The sequence below is a fragment of the Mauremys reevesii genome, linkage group 7, assembly GCF_016161935.1.
Source record: "Mauremys reevesii isolate NIE-2019 linkage group 7, ASM1616193v1, whole genome shotgun sequence".
Classification (NCBI taxonomy): domain Eukaryota; kingdom Metazoa; phylum Chordata; order Testudines; family Geoemydidae; genus Mauremys; species Mauremys reevesii.
In genome coordinates, this window is record NC_052629.1 from 102895159 (window position 1) to 102920768 (window position 25610).

The 25610-nt window shown below is 56.3% G+C and overlaps 1 protein-coding gene across 2 annotated transcripts in view; it reads left to right on the plus strand.

Moving 5' to 3' along the window:
* Window positions 1-1291: 1291 nt before the first annotated feature.
* The window catches only part of COL7A1 (collagen type VII alpha 1 chain), a 111970-nt gene continuing 87651 nt past the window's right edge, over window positions 1292-25610 (plus strand). Inside the window, exons 1-13 of one of the 2 annotated variants that reach the window (XM_039547904.1) lie at window positions 1292-1643; window positions 3846-3955; window positions 12888-12969; window positions 15550-15730; window positions 16331-16490; window positions 16982-17075; window positions 17595-17750; window positions 18396-18559; window positions 18942-19071; window positions 19865-19984; window positions 21455-21604; window positions 22540-22659; window positions 24045-24191. In XM_039547904.1, coding sequence (XP_039403838.1) covers window positions 12894-12969; window positions 15550-15730; window positions 16331-16490; window positions 16982-17075; window positions 17595-17750; window positions 18396-18559; window positions 18942-19071; window positions 19865-19984; window positions 21455-21604; window positions 22540-22659; window positions 24045-24191 — 1498 coding nt within the window. In that variant the 5' untranslated portion in view covers window positions 1292-1643; window positions 3846-3955; window positions 12888-12893. Of the gene's footprint in view, window positions 1644-3845; window positions 3956-7466; window positions 7695-12887; window positions 12970-15549; window positions 15731-16330; window positions 16491-16981; window positions 17076-17594; window positions 17751-18395; window positions 18560-18941; window positions 19072-19864; window positions 19985-21454; window positions 21605-22539; window positions 22660-24044; window positions 24192-25610 lie in introns of those variants that run through there. The other variant, XM_039547905.1, reaches the window with a different exon arrangement.

Here is a 25610-nt window from a genome sequence, read left to right on the forward strand (position 1 = left end):
GGACGGGGTGGGGGCACTCAGCTCTCTGGGGTTTGCCCTGTGATCCTCACAGCTCAGAGCCCTGCTATCCCCCTTCTGACTTTCTGTCGTCAGCTGCTGCTGCTAGCAGAGATGGTGCCCCAGTCTGTCCTAGCACTGCAGGACACTGGCCTAGAGGGGCTGCTGGGCTGCTCCCGCACTGAAACTGGGATGCCACTGGCACAGAGCAGCTGCTGGGGCTGCTATGGCGATGTGTCCTGGGCTGGGGGCCTCTGTCCACTCTGCATGGGGTCTGAGTCAGTCGTGATGCAGCACCCGTGCAGGCCCATGCCCCTTCTCTTTTAGGCTGTGTGGCTTGTGCTGCGCTCTGCACTGATGCCATCCAGATGCTGGGAGGCCTCTTCCCTCTCTGCAAAGCCCCTGCTGTTCGTGGGCATCTGGCCATGCCTTGCCATGACAGCCAGTTTCTTGGTGCCCATGGCAGCTGGCAGAGCCCAGGGTGACTCTCAGAGCAGCCAGGAGCAGCACTTTCACAGCAGCAGGCCCTCAGCCAGGGCTCCCTTCCACAGGGAGCTGGGATGCCCTTGGCTCTGGGCAGCTTCTGAGAAGAGCATGAGGCCCATCTCTTGGCACACACCTTCCCCCAGCCCCGGCGCCACATTTCCCAGCAGTGCTTCTCCTGAGCCTGCAGGATCTGTGTCTCCAAGCAGGCCCGCAAGGACACGGGTAAATGCCATGCTGTGGAGATGTGCACCGCTGCCAGGCGCTGAACCCTTTACTGCGGCTGCCCCATGGATGCTGACGATGGGGGGTGTCAAATTCTGAGCTGTTTCAGCCATCGCATCCAGGCAATCCTCCTCTCAAAGGATGTGCCACTCCTGCTCTGGGCCTGGGGCCAGCTACAGAGCTCTTGGCAGCTGCCTCTGCTCCTTGTTTAATGAAGCCCCTCTTCTAATTGGGACAGGCTACCCTGCCTTCATGAGACAGGCTGCTGAGCAGGAGGCTGCTCCCATTTGGATGGCAAATGGGAGGAGGGCACAGGGGTCACCCTGATTAGAGCATGGTGCAGTGTATGGGCATGTGCAGTGCCACCTCAACACCCAGAGCCAGGCCCACCAAGAGCTTAGTCAACAAAGGAAGCTAAAGGCCACCAGCCCTGGAGCTACTGACCGTCTAGGGGAGGGGACTGAACACAGGTCTACGTGCTAATGAGGTGGCATGGGATGCTCTTGATGCTGTCTCTTTAAGAGGGAGCTGGGAGATGGCAGCCCCTGCCCTGCCTTTGAAACTGCATGTCTGGAAAAGTGCTTCAGGAGCCCAGGGCAGCCTGCATCTCTGCGAGGGATCTACGTGGGCAAAAGGCCCCAAGTTCGTGGCACCGCTCCGTGGACACAGCTTTGAAGGTGCTTTGGATGTGGGGTTGTGTGGTGCTGCTCAGGGCAAGGGGCCTCCACTCCCTGCTGGAAGATGCACCTGGACCTGCTTATTGCTCTTGAAGGAGTGGAAAGGGGAGCTCCTGAGCCTGCAGGATCTGTGTCTCCAAGCAAGGAGGCAAGGACACAGATACACCAAATACCTGGAGGAGGAGGGAGGTGGCTTGGTACCAGCTGGGATTGGGAAGGTGTGGCACCAGTGCAGCTGTTTCTGAGGTGCAGCTACCTGAGGTAGTGTGGGGAGAAGCCACTGGGTTCTTGCCATGCTGGGGTGGGACCCACGATAGAGGAGACGAGCAGCTAAGACAGAGACAAGCCATGGGGAGGGAGAGGTAACAGGACTGGGAACATGACTTGGCATTTGGGGATGCCCTGAAACCCACTGTGAGGGGAGGGGGATTGACTAGAGGAGGATCCCCAAAAGGAACTGGCATTTATCAGATGATGAGAATGTTCTTCCCAGTTATGCTAGAGAAGAGATGCAGGCCCTCCTGCCCCAGGGCACAGCCCAGCCACTAACTGCCTGGCGCTGGGAAGAGACGTCCCTGTGGGCAGGGTATCCCAGAGCGGCCTGCTGCAGGGTTCTTGCACCTGTTTCTGGAGCAGACAGTGCTGGCACTGTAGGAGGCAGGATACGTGCTCACTGGATCACTAGTCCAGCCTAGTAGGGAATTCCATAGCCCATCTCCTCTCAGTTTGGCTCCCTGTGAGACTAACACAAGCCCAACAGCCAGGAAAACTGAGCATGCCCTCTGGGGTCCCAGGGTCAGTGATGTTCCCCATAACCGCTCCACGATGCCCCTCATCATGGGCTAATCTCAAGCATTGGTCTCCTTCCACACCTGGCCTCTCCAAAAGCTAAGATTCCTGGACTCGCATGTCTAGGGCTGGTTGCAGAGTAACCCAGCACCATTCTCCATAGGAGTCGCCATGTGGGAACCATCTAGTCTAGCTTTCTCCACCCTGCCATACAGAACCATGGGTAGCCTGTCTCTGATAGTGTTTAATCCTGTTTTGAAATGTACTCTGTGGTGGTCTGTAATATCCTGTGGCAGAGAGTTCCATGGGTTAACTGCAAGTTACATAAGAAGCTGTTCCTTTGATCAGGTGTGTGACCCTTTGTCTCAGTGTTGAGGGATGCGGGGAAGAGAGGGCCCTGGCTTCCCACACCGGTGGGAACTGAGCAGCTTGGGAGCCCCAGCACCTCCTGTTTGTTTTCTTTCCGGTGGTCATTCTGGATAATCTAATTAAATGCTGGAGCCAGTCCACCGGCTGTTTGTTTGTTGAAGACATTTCTCTGGTGACTCTCTCCAGTGGCTGAACCGATCCGAGCATGTGAGTGGGGCTGCAGCCGAGGCTCCCAGAACTCCCCAGACTCCCTTGACAGGATGGGAACAGCAAAGCCACTTGGGCCAATGCCACTCAGCCCAGTATGGCTGTTGTCTCTAGCTCCTGCTGGACTTTGCCGGGCTAGGACCAGAGCAGGAGGTTGAGACTTACCAAGTCTAGCCCTTCTGTGGCTCCATGCCCTCTTGCAGCCTGGTTCAGCCCTGCCCAGACTTCCCTCTGGAGCAGTGCTCTCTTTACATCGGTGCCCACAGAATGGGAGCAGTCAGGGGTTAGTCAAATGGTCCAATGAACGTTCAGTGGAGAATTAACCTTCAGTGCTGCTGGAGTGATCAAAGTAGCCTGTCCTGTCTGGTGGGGTCCTGGGCCCTTTAGCCGTCTTCGTGGAAACTCCCAAGGCAGAGGTGCTTGAAAAGGGACCCTGGGAATTGCTTTGAAACCAAGTGGAGTCTTTCTAGCCTTCTTGTGAACTGGACACAGAGCCCCTACAGGAGCCCTGGGGGGCAGGGAATAGCCTCTCGACCAGGTTCCTTGTAGCATAATGGGCTCCTAGTCTTGGCCAGAGCCTCTAGGTGCTTCTACATAATGAATGCCAGCCCAGCAGTGTGGGCTTGGATCCGAGGGCTGATCTCCAGTCGGTAGGGGCTGGGGCGTCTGCTAATTCTCCGTGTTAGGTGGTGGTTGGTGGGTGGGGAGGTGGAGCACTAACTGACTGGGAGCCCAGAGGCAGGTAACTGGTAATTTTCTGCTGGTGAGGAGAGCAGGATGATACCTGGTCATCTCATGCTGCAGTGAGGTGTCACACACCTGTCTCTGTGCAAGCCCTGCCGCTCTCTGCTGGTTAGCCTGCCTCAAACCTGCCTGTCTGTGGGTCAGTCCCCTCTCCCACAGCTGAGCTTCCCTCTAGTTCACCAGGCAGAAGCTGGGAGTGCTGGAGTCAAAGGGCAACATGCATGGAGTGTGCTGCTGCCCTGGAGCGCCACGGGTGGGGGAGCTAGCAGGGTTTATCATGGACTGAAGTTGGGATGTCTTAGGTTGAATCATGCCTTACAGCAATAGTTTTGAAAGGTGCCTTATTCCTTATAGGACTGGTCACATGGAACTGTGATGGACAGACAAACCAGTGCAAAATCACCAGGGGTGCAAAGTGAACTGGATTTAAAAGCAGATAATGTACATTCCCCAGACATCTAAAGGTAAGAGATATACTAATCTCCTAGAACTGGAAGGAACCTTGAAAGGTCATTGAGTCCAGCCCCCTGCCTTCACTAGCAAGACCAATTTTTGCCCCAGATCCCTAAGTGGCCCCCTCAAGGATTGAACTCACAACCCTGGGTTTAGCAAGCCAATGCTCAAACCACTGAGCTGTTTAACCACAGTTTCTGGTCTCTCCATAGGAAAGGATAGTACATATAGTGGCATTGTATGGATTCTTGCCCCTTCCTCTGAAGCATCTGGTACTGGCTTTTGCTGGAGACAGAAAACTGGCCTAGGTGGGCTAATCAGTCTGATCTAACATGACCAGGGGTACAGAATACTTGATGCTCCTAGTTCTGAGTACCTGAAGTGCTTAAGTACTGCAGGGATGGGAGCACCGTGGAAGTACCTAGTGAAGCAGACACTGGTCTGGACAGACTGTTGTTCTGACTGGGTATGGGAGAGAGAGACAGGATTGTTCTGGTGGGGTAACTTTGATTACATTTTATTTTAGCATTAGCCCAAGAGGCCCCAGGCTGGGTTAGCTCGTGAGAGCCAGGGATTTACACCAGGAGCAGAATGGATCCAGTCTGTTTTGTTGGGATCTGTCTTAGAAAAGTTGCTGGTTGTGTCTCACTGAGTGACTTCCCTGTACCTGGGTTGGGAGAGGGATAGCTCAGTGGTTTGAGCATTGGCCTGCTAAACCCAGGGTTGTGAGCTCAATTCCTGAGGGGGCCATTTAGGGAACTGGGGTTAAAATAAAAAAGTAAGTCTGGGAATTTGTCCTGTTTTGAGCAGTGGGTTGGACTAGATGATCTCCTGAGGTCCCTTCCAACCCTGATATTCTATTTTTTTTTTTTTTTTGGATAAATTCATGGTGGCTAAGTCCATAAATGGCTATTAGCTAGGATGGGTAAGGAATGGTGTCCCTAGCCTCTGTTCATCAGAGGATGGAGATGGATGGCAGGAGAGAGATCACTTGATCATTGCCTGTTAGGTTCACTCCCTCTGGGGCACCTGGCTTTGGCCACTGTCGGTAGACAGATACTGGGCTAAATGGACCTTTGGTCTGACCTGGTACGACCATTCTTATGTTATGTTCTTATTGAAAATGCAGCTGGATAATGTTATGACCATACATAAGATTTGTAACTAAAATGAGAGAAAAATCAATCTTCATGCTCTGACATAAACTGCTGATAGCAGGGGTCAGGAAGACCCCCCCTCCCCACACACATCACGTACAGCATTACACAGTTAGCCAGCTGCATAATGGGCAGGTTACACATTCCTCAGGAACGTCAGCTACTGGCTTCTTCCAGGCAGGGCACAGAGCTGATGGAGCCAGTGGCCTCTGGTTTCTCAGTCTCTTGTTTCAAATGTGGCCGGTGTTGATTCTGTCAGTTAACTCCATTTGTGTGGCCAAATGGGCTGGCTCCTCTGGACAGACAGAACTACCCGGTTATCCTTCATGAGGTTATATGGTGGGGGTGGGCCCATGCCGTGCCACACAGCCCCCCTGCCCAACACTGGAACACTTCCCCCCCCAATTTCCTATGGCCGGAGGCCCCCCCCCCAGACCTGCTGTGCCCAGGACCCACCTCCGTGCCACAAATGCACAGCACCCTGCTCTCCACCACACCTGCCCAGCCCCCCCGCCCACAGCCCTCCCCCACAGAACCCCCACTCCCTAGTGCCCCAACATACAGAGATCTTCCCCGCCCCCTCACAGCCCAAAACACACACACACATTAGCCCTCCAGAGACCCACTCCCCAATGCCCTGCCTCCCGGCTGCACTCGCTGGCCCTGCTGGGAGGTGACCCTGTCTGCCAGGCTGAGCCAGCAGTGCAGTCAGGGCTGGTCCCGGGGTAGGGAATCGCTCCAGCCCCTTGGGAATGGCACAATCAGCCAGGCTCCCTTAGAACCCACTTGCCTGGAGGGGCTCAGCCAAGCCCCCCACACAGTCCCCCCCACCCCAACTGGCTGAGACTGGCCAGGCTTCTGCACCAGTTCCAGGCGGTTCATCTCCAGGGAGACAGGTGGGGCCCCCCAGGTGGTGGGAAGCAGACACTGCCCAGAGCCGGAGGTGCACTGGGGTCCAGCCAGGAGGCAGAGAAAAGCTGACGAATGGGACCAGGAGCTGGAGGGGTGTGTGTGTGTGAGAGAGAGAGAGAACCAGCAGGTTGGTGGTGTCTTAGGGCACTGTGCAAGCAGAGCAGGCCTGGGCCCCTTCTGAGCATGGGCCCGGCTCCATGGTACCATTGCTGCCATTGTAAACCTGGCAGTGTGGTGGGGTGAAGTGGGATTTGAAAACCTGGAAAACTCTCCCAACTGACTATCCTAGGTCTTTGCTCTGGGATAGGGAGGAGGGGCCAGTACTGCTTAAGCACTGGGATAAATTGCCTGGGGAGGGTGTGGAATCTCCATCATTGGAGATTTTTAAGAGCAGGTTGGACAAACACCTGTCAGAGAAGGTCTAGATAATACTTAGTCCTGCCATGAGTGCAGAGGACTGGACTAGATGACCTCTTGAGTACTAGGATTCTCTGAATCCCACCCTATCCAGATTAAGGGAGGGGGGGAATGGACAGTGCACCTTTGCCCTGACCTGGGAACTGTCTAGATAAAGCTGGCCCCAAATGCCAACTTTTGGTGGGAAATTTGAACAAAAAATCACTTTTCCCCCCCAGAATTTCTAGTGAATTTTTCAACAAAAACTGAACCCAAATGCCTACATTTTTCAATTGTCAAAAACCTTTCTGGGAAGAGATGCTCAGCTGTGAAACCCCCCCCCCCCCTTAGCAGAACCTGGATAGTTTGACTAAAAAAGTTGGATGCTGATTTTTCATTGAGAAATCGAAACATTTCGAGCCAAAGGAAAGTTCTCTGGAAAATGTTCATTTTGTCAACCAGCCTTTTGGGAGGGTGTGTGTGGGGGGGAGCGCTGATTCTATGTGGATCCAGCCTTGCCTGTTGGGGGCCCGAGGTGGGATCAGTCTCCGCAGCCCCCCCGACGCACAAGGAGCCCAGCTGTGGGCTGGCTTTCCTGGGCTGGCCAAAGAGGGGTCTGAGCCGAGACCCATCCTCGCTTCCCACGAGCTCGCCCCACGGCAGTGGCCTTCGGTCTCCGCCCACGTGGGCCAGGACACCGCCTCTAGTGGCCACCATCTGCCCCATTCACCGCCCCCGGCTCAGTTGCGCTGCTGGATCGAAGGCCACCGCTGTCCCTCAAAGGCACCTCCCCGGGGATGTCTCGTTTTCCTCGGCAGGGAAGGCCCCCCCGGTGTCCCGGCTGGAGCTGGAGGCTCCCGTCCCGGGTGTGGCCGGCTGAGCTCCACTCCCAGCGCCCTGACACGCGAGCAGGGGAGCAGCCCCTTGCACCTGGGAGGGCCGGGTGGCCATTGGCTGCCGCGGGAGCAGGGGCTGGGCCGGGGGTGCAGCCTGCAGCGCTTTGCCCAAAAGCTGGGGCCCCGGCTTAGTGGTGGAGGGGCTCTGGGGGCACGGAGGAGAGAGGCGGGAGCCGGAAGGAGGCAGGGACCAGCCCCCCCGCAGCGGATTCTCCAGGACTCCCTCCCCGCTGCTCGGGGAGCCTCGGGAGTTTCCTCCCCAATGCGCGGCGGGGACGGAGCGCGGCGATCTCGCTGAGGGGCCGGAGCCGAGTCCCTCCCGCCGGGTCCCAGCCTGACTTCCAGGGGCGCGAGAGCCGGGATTTGCGGAGTCTGCTGGCGGGCAGCAGGTAACCCCGCGCCGCGCCGCGCCGCTCCCTGGGGGAGCCCAGCCGGGCCCCGCGCGCACCTGGGGCCGGGCAGGGGCGGCAGCTGCAGGGCTGCGAGGGGAGCCAGGTGGCTGGGGGGCCCCCGGGGAATCCCAAGGCCTCTCTGTGCAGCCGGGCTGGGCTCTCGTGAGCCCCTGGAGCAGCCGCGGCAGGAGCCTGCCCAGTCCCGGAGCGCCCTGGACACCCGGTTCCCTTTGCACCGGCGCTGGGAACTTTCCAGGGGAAACCCCTGGTCTGGTCAGTTTCATCCGCTGCGGCTGCCCCTTAGCTCCAGCTCCCCTCCCAGGCGCTGCTCCTGCGGTCTGCTGCCCCTCCCCCGCCCCCTGTGAGCTCTTCGGGTGCCCCCAGCAGAAGGGTGGTCTTGGGTCCGAACAGAGTCCCCGGGCAAGAGGCCAGTTCCGAGGGGAGATGGGGGGAGGTGCCCTGAGTGGGAGGCTTAGCCAGTGTGCACCGGGGCTGAGGTCCCCGTCCTGCAGGAGCTCCCTGTATAAAGCTTGTCTCAGGGTATGTCAGGGGAACTGCTTACCAGGGACTGGTGAGGGACAGGGGCCAAAAGATGGGGATGGGGAGACAGGAAGGGGCAATGCATCCTGGCACCGCTGCACTGACTCTGCACTGCAGCTGGCAGGGCTTTGGGGAAAGAGGACAGGCTACGGAGCTCTTTGGAGCATCTCCCTCAGGCTCTGGGTTTGCCTTGACTTTTATTGGGGCCCGTACATGCGAGGGGAGAGGGATGTCAGCCAGGCAACCGTTAACAAACAGCTACAGGGCGCAAAGGGGAGAAGTAAGATCCGAAGGGATCCTGGCCAAGTATTCCCACTGCTAGCTCACTACTGCACATCACACCGCTGTGCGTGCTTGCACTCTCAGCTATGCACAGTCACACACTTGCATTGCCACCACAACCATCCACTCATCCGCTGAGGGTCAGAACAGCACATGCTGTCGCATGCTCACAGCTGCACACTTACACTCTTGGGTGTATGCAGCCTGGTTGGAGACAGCTGGGAATTGCTGCTGGGAATTGCTTCTGGGAAGCAGGAAGGCCTGAGGTTAGCAGGCCAGAGCGGGGCTGTTAGACAGCTGGGGCCCTGTGAGTGTGTTCAGTGACACCTCTGCCAGGGCAACCTGCCCTGCCCGTACCCCTCTTCCCGGCGCTGGAGCATCTGTGTCCTGCTGAAACTTGGCTTTTCTCCTTCCCGGGGGACAGAGTTGTGCCATGCTGGAGAGGTGACCCCTCCTCACTGGGGCTGGAATCAGGGATGCTGGCTTTGCTGATTAAAAGCTCCAACAGGGAACTGTGCCTCTACCCCTGCCACCTGTCCTTTGCCCCTCACTTTCTCAGCCCTCTTCTCCTGCATTCCTTGCCCCCCTGCCCCCCCCGGCTCCTGTTGGTGTCAATGGGAATACCAAGGAGACAGATCCCAGGTCTGTAAGTGAGCCTGGACTCTCTCCTGTTTGGAATCATTGGGATTGTCTCAGCTCAGTGAGGAGGGGACATCTGATCTCCTGCCCTGGCTGTGCTGGGCAGGGTTTGTAGGTGCCCCAAAAGATTTACTTCCAAGTGTCTCTAGTTTGATCTGCTCTACTAGTCAGTAGACCCTGCTTGGATCTGCTTGTTCTGTGGTGGCAAAGTCATGGGGGGAAGCACCTGCTTGGTGTCTCCTAGGAGCAGAGTGGGCGTGGGGCTCCTGTGCTGCTGAAGTGAGAGGTGGAAGATGATGGCTAGCATGTGTGGGCCCTCAGCCCTGGCAGTGCCTCTGTTCCCACTGGAAAGCAGGACTCTGCACTGCGGAGGGTGCAATGAGCCTCCTTAGCTGTCTCAGGGATGCACTGCTCCAGCTACATGTTAGAGGGAGGAGCAAGAGCCCTTGATTCATCGACCTTCTGCCAGTGCAGATTTGTGGAGAAGTTCCCATCACTCCTGGCCTACAGCACTGACAGCTCTTCTGCCCCAGCCATGGACCTTGGGCTAGGATCTGGTGTTCATCAGCTGTGGGAGTGAGAGGAGCAGTGCCCCCCATGGTTAATGTGTGTGAGCCTGTGCCAGCTGCAGAGTTTTGATGGGCCTGGATTCCAGGCACGTGTTCAGCCCGTGTTGGAAGGGAGCCCCTAGCAGGTCTGGCTGAGAGGAGTTTCCCCTCCTCTTTGGCTGGCTCTGCCAATACCTGTCCTCCCTGTTCTGGCTGGCACCATGTGTGCAGCACTCCAGGCTTCTCACCAAACCACTGCAATGTGCAATACGCAGCCCGGGTAATAAAGGTAATAATTGGAGATATACCAATCTCCTAGAACTGGAAGGGACCTTGAAAGGTCATCGAGTCCAGCCCCCTGCCTTCACTAGCAGGACCAATTTTTTGCCCCAGATCCCTAAGTGGCCTCCTCAAGGATTGAACTCTCAACCCTGGGTTTAGCAGGCCAATGCTGGGCCCTGCCAGGCATCTCCAGGACAGCCCAAGCTGCTCCAGAGAGAAGGATCCCAGAGCCCAGGGCGGTGATGTGGAGAACAAACTCCCCTCTGCCCCCTAAGCGGATCCCTGCATGACATGGCTGAGGCTCGCTGGCGCAGGGTCGGGGGGAGTGTTGGGTAAAGCTTGCACCGCTGCTGGCTGCTCTGCGGGGAGGCAGCACAGTCCCATGGGTAGAGCCCTGAGCAGTGGGAGACCTGGGTTCCACTCCCAGCACTGCCATTGACTCGCTGTGTGTCCTTCCCCTCTGTACAATGGAGCTAACAACGCTGCTGACCCTCCCCTTGAGCGCTAGCAGTGCGAAAGTGCAGTGAGGCCCAAGTATCAGCCAGGCTGCCAGTCAGGCCGTTCGCCAGCTCTGAACTCAAGGCGAATGAGAGAAACTACGTGCGGGGGAGAGTTTCCTCCTCAGATGGGCTGGGCTCTTGCTGCCTTCCAGGGGCTTGTCCTCAGGCTGAACTCCCACCCGTTTCACCAACCGTGGGACAATTTAAACTGGAGAAGCTTTGGATGTGGCTTTCAAGCTGTCTGAGTTAAATCTGGCTCACATCAGTTAATAACAGGCTAATCCACTGGGAGTGTGTCCACATGGGGCTGCACCGGTTTATCTAAATCAGTCACTGAGTCGCTTGGGTACGGGCTGTGACACAGAAGAGCTCAGAGAGAAATAAGTGAAAGGGCCATAAAATAAGCCAATTCTGTGGTAGTCTAGCTCTTTCCTACGTTGCCGTAGGGGTGTGGGGAATGTTATACCAGACTGGGCCCAACAGCCCGTCATGTCTGGTGTCTGACTGCAGGAGGGATGCAGGGTCCATCTAGAGCAGGGGTCGGCAACCTTTCAGAAGTGCTGTGCCAAGTCTTCATTTATTCACTCTAATTTAAGGTTTCGTGTGCCAGTCATACATTTTAACATTTTTAGAAGGTCTCTTTCTATAAGTCTATAATATATAACTAAGCTATTGTTGTACGTAAAGTAAATGAGGTTTGTAAAATGTTTAAGAAGCTTCATTTAAAATTAAATTAAAATGCAGAGCCCCCCCCTGGACTGGTGGCCAGGACCTGGGCAGTGTGAGTGCCACTGAAAATGAGCTTGCGTGCCGCTTTCAGCACGCATGCCATAGGTTGCCTACCCCGATCTAGACCATTACCTGCTCTTCTCTAGAGGCTAATAGGGATGGTGCTTTTGTAAGAAAAGAAATTGTCCCACACACATGCAGGCCCATGCATAAGTGCACAGCATTATCCCGGGATATAGATTTCTTCACTCACCTACTCCAGCTGGTGATCACTCTATTTCCTGAAGCATCAGGATCAATGGCCCTTGGGGTAGTCTTTGTCCCAGCTGGTGTCACTGCAGATGCTATTCTTATTCAGATAAATGCCTAACCCTTAGTGGAATCTTCCTAAGCTACTTTCCTCTGTAATACTCTGCATCAGCAAGTTCCACAGATTAACAGTGTATTTATTAGCAGTTAAATTTGTTGCTCTTCAACTTGAATGAATTAATGCACATTGGAGGGAATTATTTGAATGAATCACACCTGTTGCTGGGTTCTAAATGAACTGTGATAGCTCAGGGGAAAACCATGTATGTCACTGTGGACAGCCCTGAGACGTCTAGCAGAAAAAGCAAACTGAATAGTAAGGTGCATAAGGAGTGGGCTAGGAGACAATGCTGAATAATAATAATGCTGCAAGGACTAGGATGTCCCTGTAAATGAGTACTAACGCATCAGCTGGAATTTGTTTTCAGTTCTGGTAACATCAGAAAGGATCCAGCAATGGGGAGAGGCTGCCCACTGAGAGGTGACATGACGGGGACATTGTAGTTCAGAGAACAGGGACGCTCTCCCCTGGTGTTTTTCAGCCTTCTGAGGCGGTGACCCCATACCTGAAGTAAAAACTGTTGGTGATCCCCTTCCATCACTTACTCTTACTTCTGTAGCCAATGTATCAAAGGTAGCAATGCTGAGCTGCCTCAGTGTGTGTGTGTGGTCAGAGGCTGCCAGAGAAAACTTGACCATGAAGGGTCCGGATGTGCCCAGAATGGGGGAGCTGCAGACTGTAATGAAATTGGCAGCGCTGTGTGACACCCCTGCCCCCAAGGGGGTCATGACCCATGGGTTGAAAAACATTGCTCTAGATATATGCAAAATAGTGACTGGTTTAGAGATGGCAGGTGGGGTATACCTGCCTCCTGGCACAAGAACATGAGGCCGGCCAAAGGAAACTGAACGCCAGTTCATTTAGAACTGACCAAAGGAAACACTTTTCAACCCACTGAACCTGGAGAACTTGCTGCCACAAGGGGTTGTTGGGGCCCAGAACTCAGCACAATTCAAACCCAGATGAGATCTTTATATAGACAATAAGAGCATTGATGGTTACTCAGACAGCATAAAAATGCCTGCTTCAGGCCCTGAACCAACCACCTGGGGTTAGGTAGGCACTTCCCTTGGGGGAGGTGTTCCATAAGTGTCCACTAGGGGGTTTCTTGCATCTGGCCACTGATCAGAGACAGGCCACTGGCCTAATGTGACAACCCCTGCTGTGGGGTAAGGTGCCTGGGAGGGTCCGGTGGGCTTTATCCATGAAACTCAGCTGTGTCTTTGCCCCCTCCCCCCACCCCATTGGTTTTCGTATTCTCTGGCTGGCATCAGCTCCTCCCTCTTGTTATGTCTTGCAGGCTTCCATGATGAGAAGGTGGATCCTGCTTCTCGCTGTGCTCCTAGCTCCGGCGCCAGTTACGGCACAAAAAAGAAACCAAGGTTGGTGCTGCCTGAGCTCTGTAAGGGGCGGTATGTGAGGCAAGGGCTGCGGGCTGGGTGCACTCGTAGCACCATCGCTGGGTTTGCTGGAAACACTGCGTGGCCCCAGAAAAGCTGGGGGAGGGAAGATGAGGGCATTTGGCCCACATAGCTGGGTGGGTGCATTCAGGCTGGTCCCAGCTCCTCCCCTCAAGCCAGCCTGTGCCCTGTAGTCTGAAACCTGGTGTCTCTTCCCAGCACAGACTCGCTGGCAGGCTGCCCAGGCAGTTCTGAGCCGTGACCACTCTGAATTGTATGGGGACTGGAGGGTGGAGTGTATGTGGGGGAGGGGATGGGACACAGACTTTGTTGAATGGTTGATGGTTCCCCAAGACCCCACATGCCTGACACAGGACTGGACGGGGCAGGGAAATGATCCAGGGTAGGGGATCTCTGCTCCCCTGCTGCCTCGAGGCTGGCCTCTGTGCCTGTGGTTGGGATGTCTGCCTGGAGCATGGCATGTTGCTGCGTAGAGTTAGGTGTCACAAATCTGCTGCTCTCTGCAGTTCTCCAGCTCATGCCTCTCTGGTATCCCTATTGGCCCCTCCCCTGCCCCCAGCCCCAGCTCTCCCCCCCTCCCCCCCGCCGCCTGCTGATGTGCAAGGAGAAGTGGGGCTTGTCCAGTGTGGTCAGCTCCTGGCCCCACCTGTGAGCTGTCAGGCTCTTGCTTGCTCCCTCCAGCAGGTGAGATTGGAATCCCTCTCTCAGCACCACCTGGGTGGGGATAAGGGTTAGATCCCCAGACTGAGAGCCCCCGTCCCTGAAACGAGGACTGCTAGGGTTGCCAACCCTCGATCTCTCAGAGGCTATTGAAGCCAATCCAGGAGATTTTAGGCTGCCAAAAGTCTGGCGGCACAGCGGGGCTAAGGCAGGCTCCCTGCCTGCCATGGCTCTGCGCGGCTCTCGGAGTGAATGGCGTGTCCAGCTCGTAGGCACGGGGCGTCCAGGGGGTCTCTGCATGCTGCCCCCGTCCCAAGCACAGTGCTTGGGACGGGGCAGCGCATGGAGTCGCCGGGCCGCCCCTGAGCTAGGAGCTGGACATGCTGTCCACTTCCCGGGAGCCGCCCAAGGTAAGCACCGCCCGGACGGAGCCTGCACCCCGCACCCCCTCCTGCATGCATCCCAACCCCCTGCCCATGGACCCTCTCCCGCACCCAAACTCCCTCCAAGAGCCCTCAACCCTCTGCCCTAGGCTCAGCCTGGAGCCCCCTCCCACACGCCAAATCCCTCGGACCAACCCCCCAGCCCAGAACCTGCACCCCCTCCTGCACGCCAACCCCCTGCCACAGCCCGGTGATGGTGGGGGAGAGCGAGCGACGGGGTGTGTGTGGAGTGAGTGGGGGCAGGGCCTCAAAGAAGGGACGGGTCATCACTGGGGCCTTGGGGAAGGGGTGGGGCAGGGGCAGGACAGGGGTGTTTGGGTTTGTGTGATTATTAGACAGTTGGTAACCCTCAGGACTGCGAGTGCGGGGAGTGCGGCATCTCCCTTGCTGACGTGCTGCTGCCCCTGTGCTCCTGAGATGGGCCAGAGGGCTCCCTGCAGGCTTGTTCTGCTCTAGGGTGTAGACTGAGCTTCCCTAAGGCTCAGCCTGGGAGTTGCTGTCTCTCCCTTCCCCCACCAGCTTGATGATTGCCCCCTCCCCTGGGCTGGGGCAAGAAGGAGCCCAGGGATTTTATCCTGGGGTAGGTTGGGAGTTGCCCTGTGCTGAGACTCAGAGGAGGCTTGTGGCCGGGGACGCTGGAACAATTTGTACAGTGGGGGTGCTGAGAGCCATTGAACCAAACTGTAAACCCTGGATAGAATGGAAACCACTCTAAGCCAGGGGGTGCGGCAGCACCCCTAGTTCCAGCACCTGTGCTTGCGGCATGAGGGGAGGAGGAGGAAGGATCCATGGGCCTGGATGATGGAACTGCCTCTCTCAGCCTAAGTAGGACCTGGAGCCCCAGCCACCTCTTGGCAGGGACTTATCCCTGAAGGAATGTGTGAGGGGCTGGAGTGATTCCCAGGGGAGGGGCAGCTGCTGCCTTGCTGGTGAGTCCCTGGCCCCTTTGCAAGGCCTGTGGTTGGCAGGGAGGAATGTGGTACTAGTCTGAGAAAATCCATTGTGTTCTCTGCTAAGGGGGCTCCTGGTCAATGGGTCCTGGGGGAGCTGTCAGCCCACAAGCACTAGCTGCTGGCAGTGCTCATCCCCTGCATATTCATGGGATATCCCCGCCCCTGCCTGGATGGCCCTGTCTGCTCCACATCCGCTCAGCCCTGGAACTCCTTGTATTAGAGGGACAGGCTGTCATGGTCTCTGGCACTGAACTGGTCTCCTTGCTGGAGAATGTGGCTCTGAGGTCCTCGCTTCCTTGCCCTGACTCACGGACTCAGGCTGTCTTGGAGCTCTCTGTGGGAGGAGCGCCGGCTCCTGAGGTATGAGGCTGGAAGGGCTAAGCCAGCGGAGGGAGCCTCCATGGCAGGGCTAGGACCGTTCCCTCTGACTCTCGCGTGCTGGAGCAAAGGGAGTCAGCCCTGAGCTGCTGATGGTTGCTTTGCAGGGACGTGCATCAATGTCTATGCGGCAGACATCGTGTTCCTGGTGGATGGATCCTCCAGCATCGGGAGGGCCAACTTCCGCATGATCCGAGCCTTCATGGAGGACCTGGTCAGGCCCTTTGTCCATGTGGTCGGTGAGAGCGCGGTGCGATTCGGGGCAGTGCAGTACAGCGACGACCCCAGGTGAGTCCTGATGGTCCTGTCCCCCCAGCCAGACACATGGGGTGCAGGAGGCTCCTGCAGCCCTGTCCCCAGTGGGGGCACCTCTGTGTTCCTGGGGGTGGCTCTCAGGGTTCCAGTCGCCAAGGGAGATCGGGGTGCTCGGAGTGGCCCCAGAGCTATCTGCTGGGGAGGGAGTGCTGCGGGTGCCTGACACCTGCTACTGACAGAGGAGCCCCAGCTTCTGCTCATGGCTGCTGTTCTCAGTGCCCCGTGGTAGCCAGTGCATCTCCTTAATTGTCCCAGGCTGGGCAGGAGTAGGGTGAGAATAAAATATCTAATTACCTCTATTGCCCCTGCACCCCCTAGCACACTTTCTATGGAGCCCCATTACAGAGAACCCACTGACCACCTCTGTAGTGTCATTGCGTCGCTTCTGTGGAGCTGCACCCTAGGGATCCATGGGAAATGACCCATGCCCTATAGAAACCCTGTGGGTGCCCTGGTAGCTTCCCCTAAGGAAGCATGTGGGCCATGTGGTTACTGTGTAGGAATCCTACTCAGCCTGGGAGCTGGCTATGTTGTGGTTTCCCCCCATCCCGCTGGGATTGCGTTTGTCCCCAGGCTCGAGTTCACGTTCTCCCGGCATCCCAACGGGACGGAGGTGAAGAGGGCCATCCAGCAGCTGAGCTACAAGGGCGGGAACACACGTACAGGCGCCGGCCTCCGGTACATCGCTGACAACTTCTTTGGGCCCACTCAGATCCGGGCCGGGGTCCCAAAGGTACCTCGAGAGGGACCCTGCTTATGCCATGGCCAGGGAATGTGAGCAAAACACCGTCAGCTCTCCTCCAAAGGGGCCAGAGCGTGCTGATGGCTAGGCCGGTCACTCGGATCCCTCCATGCTGGAGGGGGAGCAGAGCTGGGTGCTTGGCAGGAGCGGGTGGGTTGCTACATCCCCTTTCCTTCGAACCCCTGTGTAACATCTGTCCAGTTCCAACTCTTTCTCCATAACAGGGGAGACCGTGGGGAGGCAACATGCCCCAGCCCAGTGGGACTGTCTGACTTCTGCTCCTTCTTCCCACCGTGGGCCCCTTCAAACTCAGCATCTGGGGGTCCCTGTCTCACATCTGCTATGCTTTGGCTGAGCCAGCTGGGGGCACTAGTCTTGGGGCCCCTCCCGCCTGAGGTGGGCCCCCCGGCTCGTGTTGAGTCTGGTGGCTGATGTGGAGTTGGCCAGCCCCCTCCTGACATGCCGTTGCCCCTTCCTGGCAGGTCTGCATCCTCATCACAGATGGCAAGTCTCAAGATGACACTGAGCAGCCCTCCGTGAAGCTGAAGGCTCAGGGCACTAAGGTCTTTTCTGTGGGTAAGTGACTCCAGGGTAAGTGACTTCACCAGGCTGCTCAGGACTCCCACCGCTGACCACGGTGTCCCTTTGGTCCAGGGGAGCTCTAGGAGGAAGGCAGAGCCGGGCATCCATCCTCTGATCTTGGCCAGTGCAGCTGCTGGATGAGACTGGAAGCACCTGGCCGGGCTTGGAATGAACCTGATCCTCTAGCATGAGTGGGGGGAAGTGGATGGTACAGGGGTGTGAAGCTAGGGAGCTCTGACTTGCAGTGCCCTGTAACATCTTGCAGTGGCCAGCAAGGGGTGGTGGGAGAGGCCGAGGGGACGGGCCAAGGGCCCTGGGAACCCAGCACACCTATAATGTGCTGCAGCTAGCCATGAAAGTCTGACGCTGTAGCAGCCGACTAGGGCAAGTGAGAATGGGGGGTACCACTGTGCCAGCCGGTGGGTGGAGGGGGACATGGCTCAGGGCATAGCTGGGGATTATTCTCAGGAGAGAGACCTCAGTGCCCACTCACCGGCTCTCCACCCCCTACAGGGATCAAGAACGCAGACCGCGCGGAGCTCATGCGTGTGGCCTCCACTCCCACAGAGGACTACTTCTTCTATGTCAATGACTTTAAGATCCTGGGCACCCTGCTGCCGCTGGTGTCTCAGAGGGTGTGTGCCAGCACCGGAGGGGTCCTGCAGACGGGTAAGGGGCATGTTGCAGCTAGCGCTCTCGGCCTCCCGCTGCGATGGCTCAGCCCCGGACGTGCTTTGGAATGCTGTGTTTGATCACATCTCTCTGGTTTTCAGTGCCTGTCTAACCCATGAGACAATTACAGCCGAGGGATTTTAGCAATCTCCCCACTGGGACAGTTTGGGCCCTGTCTACACTTGGCTCTGCCTGGCAAGATACTTCTCTTTCTGAGCCTCAGGCACTGGCTGCTGTAGCTGTTTCTGGTGCTGCAGTGGAAGGTTTAGATTCCACCTTTCCCTGTGTTCCTGGAGATGAGCCCCATCCTGGAAGTACACCTCGGTGTCTAGGGCTCAGTGCCAGTGTCACACTGAGGCACTGTTTTGTGGTGATGGGATGCTGACTGCGTCGCTTCGCTTTGGCCCCACAGGTGCTGCCCTGCCCAGCTGATTCCCCTCCACCCAGGAAGTTTGAGTGAGAACGTTTTCATGATTCTCTTCTGATAACATTCTTCGGTGTGGCAGAGGCCATCCGTCCCCGAGCGGGCTCCCTGTGTTGGGCAGCTGGGAGTTAGAGTACGCGCCGCGGCTCTGTACGTGTCAACCCTGGGGAAGGGGTGGTGGCAGCAGGGAGCCTGACTGCTGCTTCCCTTCCCCTAAGGTCCGCGGGTGTACAGTGGCCCATCCAACCTGGTCTTTGTGGAGCAGATGGTTGACATGCTGAGGATCCGCTGGACTGTGGCGGGCGGCCCGGTCACAGGCTACAAAGTCCAGTACGTGCCGCTCACGGGCTTGGGGCAGCAAGTGACAGCAGAAATGCAAGAGGTGAGAGCTTCCCTTTCCAGCTACAGTCTGGAGATCCGCCTGCTGGGCAGGCTCAGGAGAGAGGCCAGTGGGACTGAGCTGCCCTCCTTGCTGGGAAAGGGAGGCTTCTCTGGCTGAGGCACACTGGGACGGGTGTACATGCAGCCTGCCCTGTGGGTGAATGGAGCCTGTTGGCTTCCCGTGGCGGCAGCTCTGATCCCTGCTCCAGCACCAAACCCCTTAGGGAAGTGAATGTTGCAAAATCCCATCTGGAGCCCACCCGCTCCATGGGGCCTGGCTCAGTGGGCCCTGCCATCTGGACAGCAGGAGGAGGCTGGCAAGCAGGCAGGATGTTCGATCTCTCTGGCTGAAGAGGGGAATGGCTTTGGGTGCCTTTGAACAGGTCAGCCTGAGCCCCGGGGAGACGAGCACCGTGCTGAGCCAGCTGAGAGGAGGGACGGATTATCTGGTCACCGTCATCGCCCAGTATGCCAACAGCATCGGCGAGTCAGTCTCTGGCAAAGGACGCACTGGTGAGCAATGTGCCCAGCTCCCCATCCATGCAGCGCATTTGCCACTGCCCCCATGCCCTGTCCGCCTGCCCAGACGCAGGAGCCAGCTTGCACTCCCAGGCTCCCCGGTGACCTCTGAGCCAGGGGGATTCCTGATGGAAGAACCTGGCGAGCTTGGAATCCAGCCTGGGGCTAGAAAGCTTGGCTACCATGTCCATGCACCATTGTCTGAGGATGGGGTAGGGCAGTGGCTAGCAAATGGGCTGGCTGTGAGCCCACCCAAGGATGGGACAGGGCTGCTGGACCCGCTTCCGGCTCAGTTTGGGGTGAGTGGGACTCCTCAGGCCTGTGACTGTGGCAGGCTTCCCATGGGAATGGGAGACTCCCTGTGGCCCCACCATGTGCTCACTCCATCATTGCCGCCATCTTGGATTCTGTGGCTGGATGACCGTGCTGGGATCGATAGGGTGTGAGTGCCGCTGCCGAGCCAGGCACTGGGCTCTCGTGCTGATGGTTTTTGGTGGGTCCCACAATAGTGTTAGCTCTGGGGCATTGGTGGGCTTGGCAGGGGAGAGATGAACAGTATATGGGGAGTCTTTGAGTCAATGTTTAGAATCCCCAGGACACGTGACGGGCTTAGGGCTGCTCCGCCACATGCTGGGTCTTGGCCCCAGATTGGCTAATGACCACTCCTGCCACCTCCCGCATCGCCCCAGGGCAGCTTGCTTTCCTCCTGGCACCAAGACACCAGGGCTGGGTGCTCTCTGGGGCAGGAGTGTGTGAGGGTGATGGCCTTGCCCCCATTCTCTTTCAGGGGCCCTGTCTGGAGTGTCGAATTTCCGAGTGGTGGAGGCTGGGCCGTCCTTCCTCAGACTGGCCTGGGGAGCTGCTCTGGAGAACTTGCAGGGCTACCGGATCGCCTACGTGGCCCGAGGTGAGGGCGGAGTGCAGGCGATTGGGCTGGGGAGGCCCCACCTCTCCTGTGGCTCTGCAGTCTGGGAACGTCCCCCTGGGCTGTGTTCTCTTCCACAGGAGAACTGCCAGCCAGCCTGGCTACAGACCCTCGTCCCTCATGTGTAGGGTGTGGTGCCTGGATCCATTCCAGGAGGGCAGGGGAATCCAAGCCTGGGCAGGCCTTTCTCCACTGCCCTAGGACTCAGCTGGGTGGGAGGGTTGGAGGAGAAGCAGCTAGCATGGATCTCTGCTCCCTTCGTTCTTTGGCTGCATGACTTCCCCTCCCTGGTCTGTCCAGCAGTTTTATTAGCTACAAACCCTCAGAAGCAGACAGACGTGTGGACTCCCTCCTAGGCAGGCAGACACAGAGCCAGTTGAATGGCCTCTTGTTCCCTTGGGGGAGGCTGTGCTGTGCTGGGGTCAGGGCAGGGAAGCCACTGTGCCCGAAGAGGGTGGGCGGTGCCACCAGGATCTCTGTGATACGGTGTGTGGCGTTCATGTGCCAGAGTGAAGCCCAGGCACCCCGTAGGTGAGAGCAGGTTCCTGCCCCAGCTCTCCTCTTGCTGCAGCTGTACGTGTTGTGGGGGAATGTGTGGGCCGAGGTGCTTCTGTATATCCAACGTGTATGTGTGGGGGGTGGTTTGGAAGGGGGTTGGGTGTGTGTCTTGGGGTCAGTTGTGTGGGTGTACAGGACTGGTCTGTGTGTACGGGAGGAGGTCAGGACATGTGCTGGGGGGTGTATGTGTGGAGTATGTACATAGCGGTGCAGTGTGTATGTGTGTGTGTGTACACAGAGACTCTCTGTCCATGCTGGGGTTCCGGCAGGGGTGTAGCTGGTTTCAAGGCCCCTCCCCCCTGCCCGTGCTGTTTTCTGTAGGAAGCTGCACCTGGAGCTGCCCCTCCCTAGCCTGCAGCCATCCCAGTGCATGTGGCCCTGGCAGCACTCCTAGTGTGCCTCGCCCTGCATGCTGCCACGCCCGGCTGCCATGGCAGTGCATCTCCCCAGCAGAGAATGCTGGCCCTGAAGGCACAAAAACACCGCTGAGCTCATCAGAACCACCCGTGTGCCCTGCCCAGACCCAGTGCCCGGCTGAGGGGGCCAGCTTAGAACTGAGTGTGGAGCTTTCCTTGCCATCTTCCCCTCCTTTCATGGCATCTGCAAGGGGGTGCCAGGACTTGCCTGCACCCTTTTCCCAGCCCTGCCTGGTTGGCTTAAGCCCCTGATCTTTGTTTAGCTTCTTGCACTGGCTGAGCCCTGCTGCTGGGAATGAACGTACTGAGCGCACATAGCGTGTCTGCTCATGCTGCCTTCTGCAGCCTGCCCAAGGCCAGGGGTGGTGTCCTGTAGCGGCAGAGCCCCCTGCCTTCCAATGGATAGTCCTGTGTCTCCCCCCTGCCCTTCCCCAGGTGCTGGGCTCCACTCATGTGTTGCTGTCTGTGCCCATCACAGGTGAGGCTCAAGCGGAGGAGATGAGCCTGGGAGCCAATGCCGTGTCCGTTACACTCAGCAACCTGCGCCCCAACACTGATTACGTGGTCACGCTTCAGCCTATCTCCCAGCGGCAGACGGCAGCACCGTCCCAGCTAACCGGCCGAACCCGTAAGTACCATCTGCTCAGACAGCCAGAGCCTGGGGCTGCACGGAAGGCATCTGAGTGGGTTTTCTTCCTGCCCAAAATGACCTTTTTTTTTTCTTTTTTAAAAAAAAAAACACTTTTTTTTGCAAAATAATTGTCAGATTATTGAAGTATTTGTTTTTCATAGGACTTTTCGCCATATTTTTATAAAAACTCTATCAACATAGTTCTCAAAATCAGCATCAACATTTTCTCTTTGCCAAAATCCTGGTTTCCAGGAAGGAAACATGGTTTTCAAAAGGCAAAACATTTCTAAAATGCTTTTGATTAAAAATGTCAATCTAGCTGCGTGAAAAGTGTCAGGCAAACTGGAAAATGGGCCCACTCTGAACCCTGTGAAATGAACACCACTCTCAAATGTGAAATTGTTAGCTCATGTTTTTTCAGCCATGTCTAACTCATGTCAAGTACAAAAAGTGCATATCTCAGATGCAGCATAACAACCTTCACTTTGACCCAGAGATTTTTAAATGGAGTATCTATCTATCTATCTTTTGCTAAAGTATCTCTGACATATTTTGAGACTAGTATTGGATATCTGGTTTATGTGACACAATCAACTTTTAAAATAATGCATGTGTGTGGACTTGCATTTGAAGCTGACTTGTGCATGTCCATGAAGTGCATGTCCATCACTCTTGGGTATATTTTTCTGAAGAGTTTTGTGGTGTATTTATATTTTGAGATTACTGGTGAAGGAACTGTGCTTATTTAGGGGCAGAGTTAAGGTTATTGTTCTAGTGTCTCTTATGTGAGCTGGCAATGCAGTAGGGCGGCTGGACTGGGCTGGACTCTGTAGTATCCTTTGGCTGCCTTGTGGGTTGTGTGAAGGCTGCTCCTTCTGGGTCTCACATTTGTGCCATGGTTGTGTTTTTTGTTTGATTCCCTCTCCCTCCAGTGCGTTTGGAAGGGGTGCAGCAGCTGTCAGTTCAGAACATCTCCCAGCAGAGCATGCTGGTGACCTGGCGGAGTGTGAGTGGAGCTACTGGATACCGGGTCTCCTGGGGGCTCCCCTCAGGTAGGTCTGCCTGACGCACTAGAGCTCTCTCCCCTTTCCAAAAACCAGTGGCAGGGTGCTGTAGACTGAACAATGGACACAGGTCCCCAGATCTCCTGGCTGAATGGTGGGGGCCCCATCATGCTAAGCTGTGGTGCAAGCTCTAAGGAGTGGGTGGGTGGGGGTGGGGGTGGGGGGCTGGCATGCCTTCCAGCAGAGCAGATGCACCCCTCCCATGGTACAGGACTCTTCTGTAGTCAGGTGCATTATGGGGCAGAGGGTCCCAAACTGTGTTCTCTGGAGCACCTGCTGCTGAAGTGTGGAGAGACTGGAGCTTCCAGAGTGGCTGGAGGACAGGCGAGTGAGGCAACATGCTGAGGGGAGAAGGGGACCAAGGGGCTGGGCAGGATGCCCAAGACAGAAGGGAACGAAGTGGCAGACAAGCACGTACAGGGGAGAAGAGGAGGGCAGGTGGCAGAGCTGTTTGAGCAGTTGGGGGTGAGAGGAAGAAAATTGTGCGGGGAGGGATGGAATGAGCAAAAGGGGCCGGGGCAATGAATTTATGACACTGAAGGCAATTCAGATCCATACCTGCTCTCCTGCTGGGCCTTTTGCCAGTCCCAGGGGCGTAACAGCCTGGGACTGGGTGGGGAGGGGCCATGCGCCAGGCTCTCTGTCTGTTCTCTGGAAGACTAGGCAAGGCCCTGCTCTGGGGGTACTGGGGATTTCTCCTTCCGCCCCTGAGACACATGGAGAATCAGGCCCAGTCACACCAGACTGAAAGGTGTCTGTGAGTTCCTGGAAATGACCTCTCCAAGCGCTTTGGGGTTTGCCGGGTTAGCCACGTTGTCTGTACAGAGCCCATTGCTGAATCCCTCCAGAAAGGCCCACACATCTGGGTCACAGGTGCAGGACCCAGGCCTGCACACCTCTGGGCACAGAACTCTGGGAGTTCTGCTTGTGGAGGATGGGTAGGATCAGGCCCTGTATGTTAGTCACCTGTGTCTGAGATGGGGTGGGGAGAGCTTTCTTGTTCGATCATCCCCCAGCATCTCTGTTAACATGAAGAGTTTTTACTGACAAAGCCATGTGTGGCTGGGTGTGGGAGTGGTGTCAGGATGTTTGCTGGCCTTTGACAGCCCAGAATCCAAATCCTGATGAGATGGGCCTGGGGTGTGGCCTGGTGTATGGGGGGATGCCAGACTAGACTTGATCTACTGTGTCGTGGAGGCGGGGATACTGGATTAGCAGCGTGGCTCTGGCCCTGTGCAATCAGGAGGTGGGACAGCAGACTGGAAGGACTGTTGGTCTGGTCTGATGTGGAGACCCTGGGGTTGCATGGGGCTCTCATTTGAACAGACGGCCTGGAATTGTGCCTTAAGCCTTTTTGCTCTGGATTATCTCAGGCCAGGACATTCGGAAATTTGATGTGGATGCCAGCAAGAATTCCTACCTGCTGACAGGGCTGCAGCCAGACACAGATTACCTGCTGACGGTCACTTCACTCTACGGGCAAGTGGAGGGGCCTCCAGCCTCCATTAGGAGAAGAACAGGTGTGTGCATGGCCATGGGAGAGGCTTTCCACTGCTGAGGGGTGCGAGGCAGGGTCTGTGCCAAGCTGGTCTCTCTTTGGGATAATTGTAGTATTTGTACTATGGTAGCACCCAGAGGCCCCAGTCAGGGCTCCATTGTGCCAAGCCTGGTATAGATTGTGACACTCCCTAGGAGCGAGGCACCCCACCACCACCTGTCCTTAGCGTGAGGAGGTCACGTCTGTGCGTGCCGTGGATCAGCTCCCAGCAGCCCCTGGCAGCCCAAGCACTGCCTTCCAGATCCCCACAGGCCTTGCTCTCTGAACAGGTAGCAATTGGTGCATGCCAATCCCTGAGTCCTCAGAGCATGCATTGCAACATCCAGCCCCTGATCCACCAGCCACTCTTAGAATGACCAGGCCTGCCATTCCCAAAGGAACCGTATGCACCAGCTTGTCAGATTGAGCTCAGGACCAGTACTCTGCTTAACACACAGCGCTGAGCTATATTGATAGTGAAAACTAGAATAGGTTTATCATTAAAGAACAGAGATTCCTGTGATAGTGAGTAAAGGTATCGGAAATAAATGGTTACATACAAAACAAAATCATCACCAGCTCTCTAGATAACTTCATTAACAACTTCTCCTCCTGTCTGAAGAAGCAGATCTCGCCCAACGTGCCTACCAGTGTTTTCAGCCAAGCCTGGTGGAGACCCCTCTTTCATGAAGTAATCTCATAGTCCGTTTGCTTCTTAGGTGAAGGATGCCAAGGTGTCTTCTCTGCCCCCAAATATATTCGAGCAAATCTTTGATGTGCACTTCAAGTATTGTTCTCCCTGCCCACTGTTTGCTTCTTCCTATTACTTTTTCCAAAACTTTGTTAGCACTCAATTCAGCCTGCTGAGAGGAGACCCATTGTGAAGCAGACAATACTTTATTTCCATGTAAGCAGCCAGATAGAGAAACATTTCTTGACTGGCAGAAAACCTGTTTTTCACCTTTGCTTGACCTAGAAAACATAATTTTCAGTGTATGTACATAACTCCTTACGAAACCTCTGTACATGCGTTTCCCGATACTGATGATGAGTGTGACACCGGCTTTTGTTTGTGACCTTGCACGGCACTCTTTGATGAACTAGAACATATGTACCAGATCCAGGAGATCCCAATCAGCCCTGTGCACCTCCTCTGTGCTCCTCGCCAGTTGGCAAGAAGAGATTCTTGTGTCACAGATGACCACCCATGCACATGTAATGAAGAGAGAGGTCAAGCCCGCAAGAGCTTACGCTCTGAGTATGTCCAGAGGGCCGATAGGACAAGCAGCTGGGGCAGCACAAAGTACTAGCAATGCACATGGCCCCAGGCTTGGCTGGTATCCCTCTCATGGGAGAGCGATGTACAGGGGCCACAGCAGCTCTGCATCCTGATCTGGTTGGT